This window comes from Buceros rhinoceros, unplaced genomic scaffold (assembly GCF_000710305.1).
Source record: "Buceros rhinoceros silvestris isolate BGI_N320 unplaced genomic scaffold, ASM71030v1 scaffold12330, whole genome shotgun sequence".
Lineage (NCBI taxonomy): Eukaryota > Metazoa > Chordata > Aves > Bucerotiformes > Bucerotidae > Buceros > Buceros rhinoceros.
The window spans coordinates 7,949-9,435 of record NW_010391350.1 but is presented as its reverse complement, the minus strand read 5'-3'; the positions used below and the strand labels follow the sequence as shown (position 1 = coordinate 9,435).

At 50.7% G+C, this 1,487-nt stretch overlaps 1 protein-coding gene across 1 annotated transcript in view; it reads right to left on the bottom strand.

The window, feature by feature from the left end:
• LOC104498052 (C-type lectin domain family 2 member E-like) overlaps positions 1–1,129 on the bottom strand; it is a 2,385-nt gene extending 1,256 nt beyond the window's left edge. The window contains exons 1-2 of the mRNA XM_010141379.1: positions 1,006–1,129; positions 85–257 (exon numbers count right to left, since the gene is read on the bottom strand). Of these exons, the coding sequence (XP_010139681.1) occupies positions 85–257; positions 1,006–1,129 (297 nt within the window). The remainder of the gene's footprint in view (positions 1–84; positions 258–1,005) is intronic.
• Between the last annotated feature and the right edge of the window lie 358 nt (positions 1,130–1,487).

Here is a 1,487-nt window from a genome sequence, read left to right as displayed (position 1 = left end):
CAAAAGGTCACAAAAATTTTGGGGGCTTTTTTTTTTTTTTTTTTTTTTTGGTCCCTTGCTAATCCTCTCTCCATATCTCCTTACCAAGTCCTCCACACCGTCAAGCATGGCCAAGGAAGCACCAAGTGCTGAGCAGTTGTCCTGGCTGGATGTCCAGTTCCCCTCAGCCTCCGAAAAATAGTAGCATTTTCTGCGGTAGCCGATCCAGTCAAATGGACACTGAGAGCAGGGCTGGGGACGAGGCTGGAATGCCTGCACTGTCATTGATAGAGCAACAGCGTTAAGGAGCAGCACCTCCCCCTGCCCCGCTGGGGTGGGGAAGGTCATCCTCCACCCTACAGCCTCCAAAAGTCTCGCATCTGCCTCAACAGTGAAAGAAAAATTCAGACACCAAGAGAAACCTTGGGTGGATCAGAAGGAGAAAACAAGCTCAATTTGTGGCCCAGCTTGTGGCGTTGGACAAGAAACATGGGCGCTCCACGTTCAAAGAAACAAACAGGGTGGTGGCTTTTAAAAACACAAGTTGTAAGGGGATTTCCAGAGCAGCCCTCTCCCTAACCGCGCCCTTAGATGTCACTGTGTGCCCTTAGCGCAAATGTAGCGATGGGCAGAGGACAGGAACAAAACGTCCTCTTGTTCCTGCAGGTTTCTTGGCATGGTGGAACTCATGCCAACACCTCTTGCTGCTTGGGAAAGCAGCAGAGAAATGGCCACTTCTTCTCAGAGAAGAACCTTTGGGAAAGCTCAGTCGACTGGACTTGTGAAACGGCTCCTCCTGTCGGGTTTTTAAGTGTTTCTAGATGAAATCAGCTCCTGCACAGAGGAGATGGGTTTGGTCTTCTGTAGAAAAGCTTCTCTGCTCATTGAACGGTCCCTCGCCTGAAGAGGACAGCATCTGGTGTTGGGCTGCATCTTCCCTGGGAGCAGGGAGGTGGATCTGGGACATTGCAACAACTGGAAGTATCTCAGAGACATTCCCCAGGAGATGAAAACCTTGATACTCACCTGCAAAAGTGATGGCCGTGATGAGCAGAGCTATGAACAGTGCTGATATCATCACCTGACAGGCACCACGCACCTCCGGCTTCAGCTCAAGGCTGGAACCTGTAGAAGAGACCTTCAACGCCATCCTAGGCGTACCCTGGGGAGCAGCACACTCCAGGGCCAGGCTTTTGGCCCAGAAGATGGTTTTCCCTCCTTCAGCACAAGGATGGAGGGGATTTTTACGCAACCTCCCCATACCGGGCCATGGTGGAGAGCACCGAGCCCCGCGATTGAGCACTTGGGTAACGCTCATCAAAAGCATCTTGGGGAAGAGACGTCCTAAAGGACAGGCATCATTTGATGCCCAAATGATGAGGCTCTGTCCCACACCAGATGGTCTCGCTGTCATTTTAGGTGAGGAACATCACTAATTCTTCTCTATATGGAAAAAAATCTGCATTATTTTAATTCAGGGAATTCCTCCTCAGCAGGGGAATATTGGG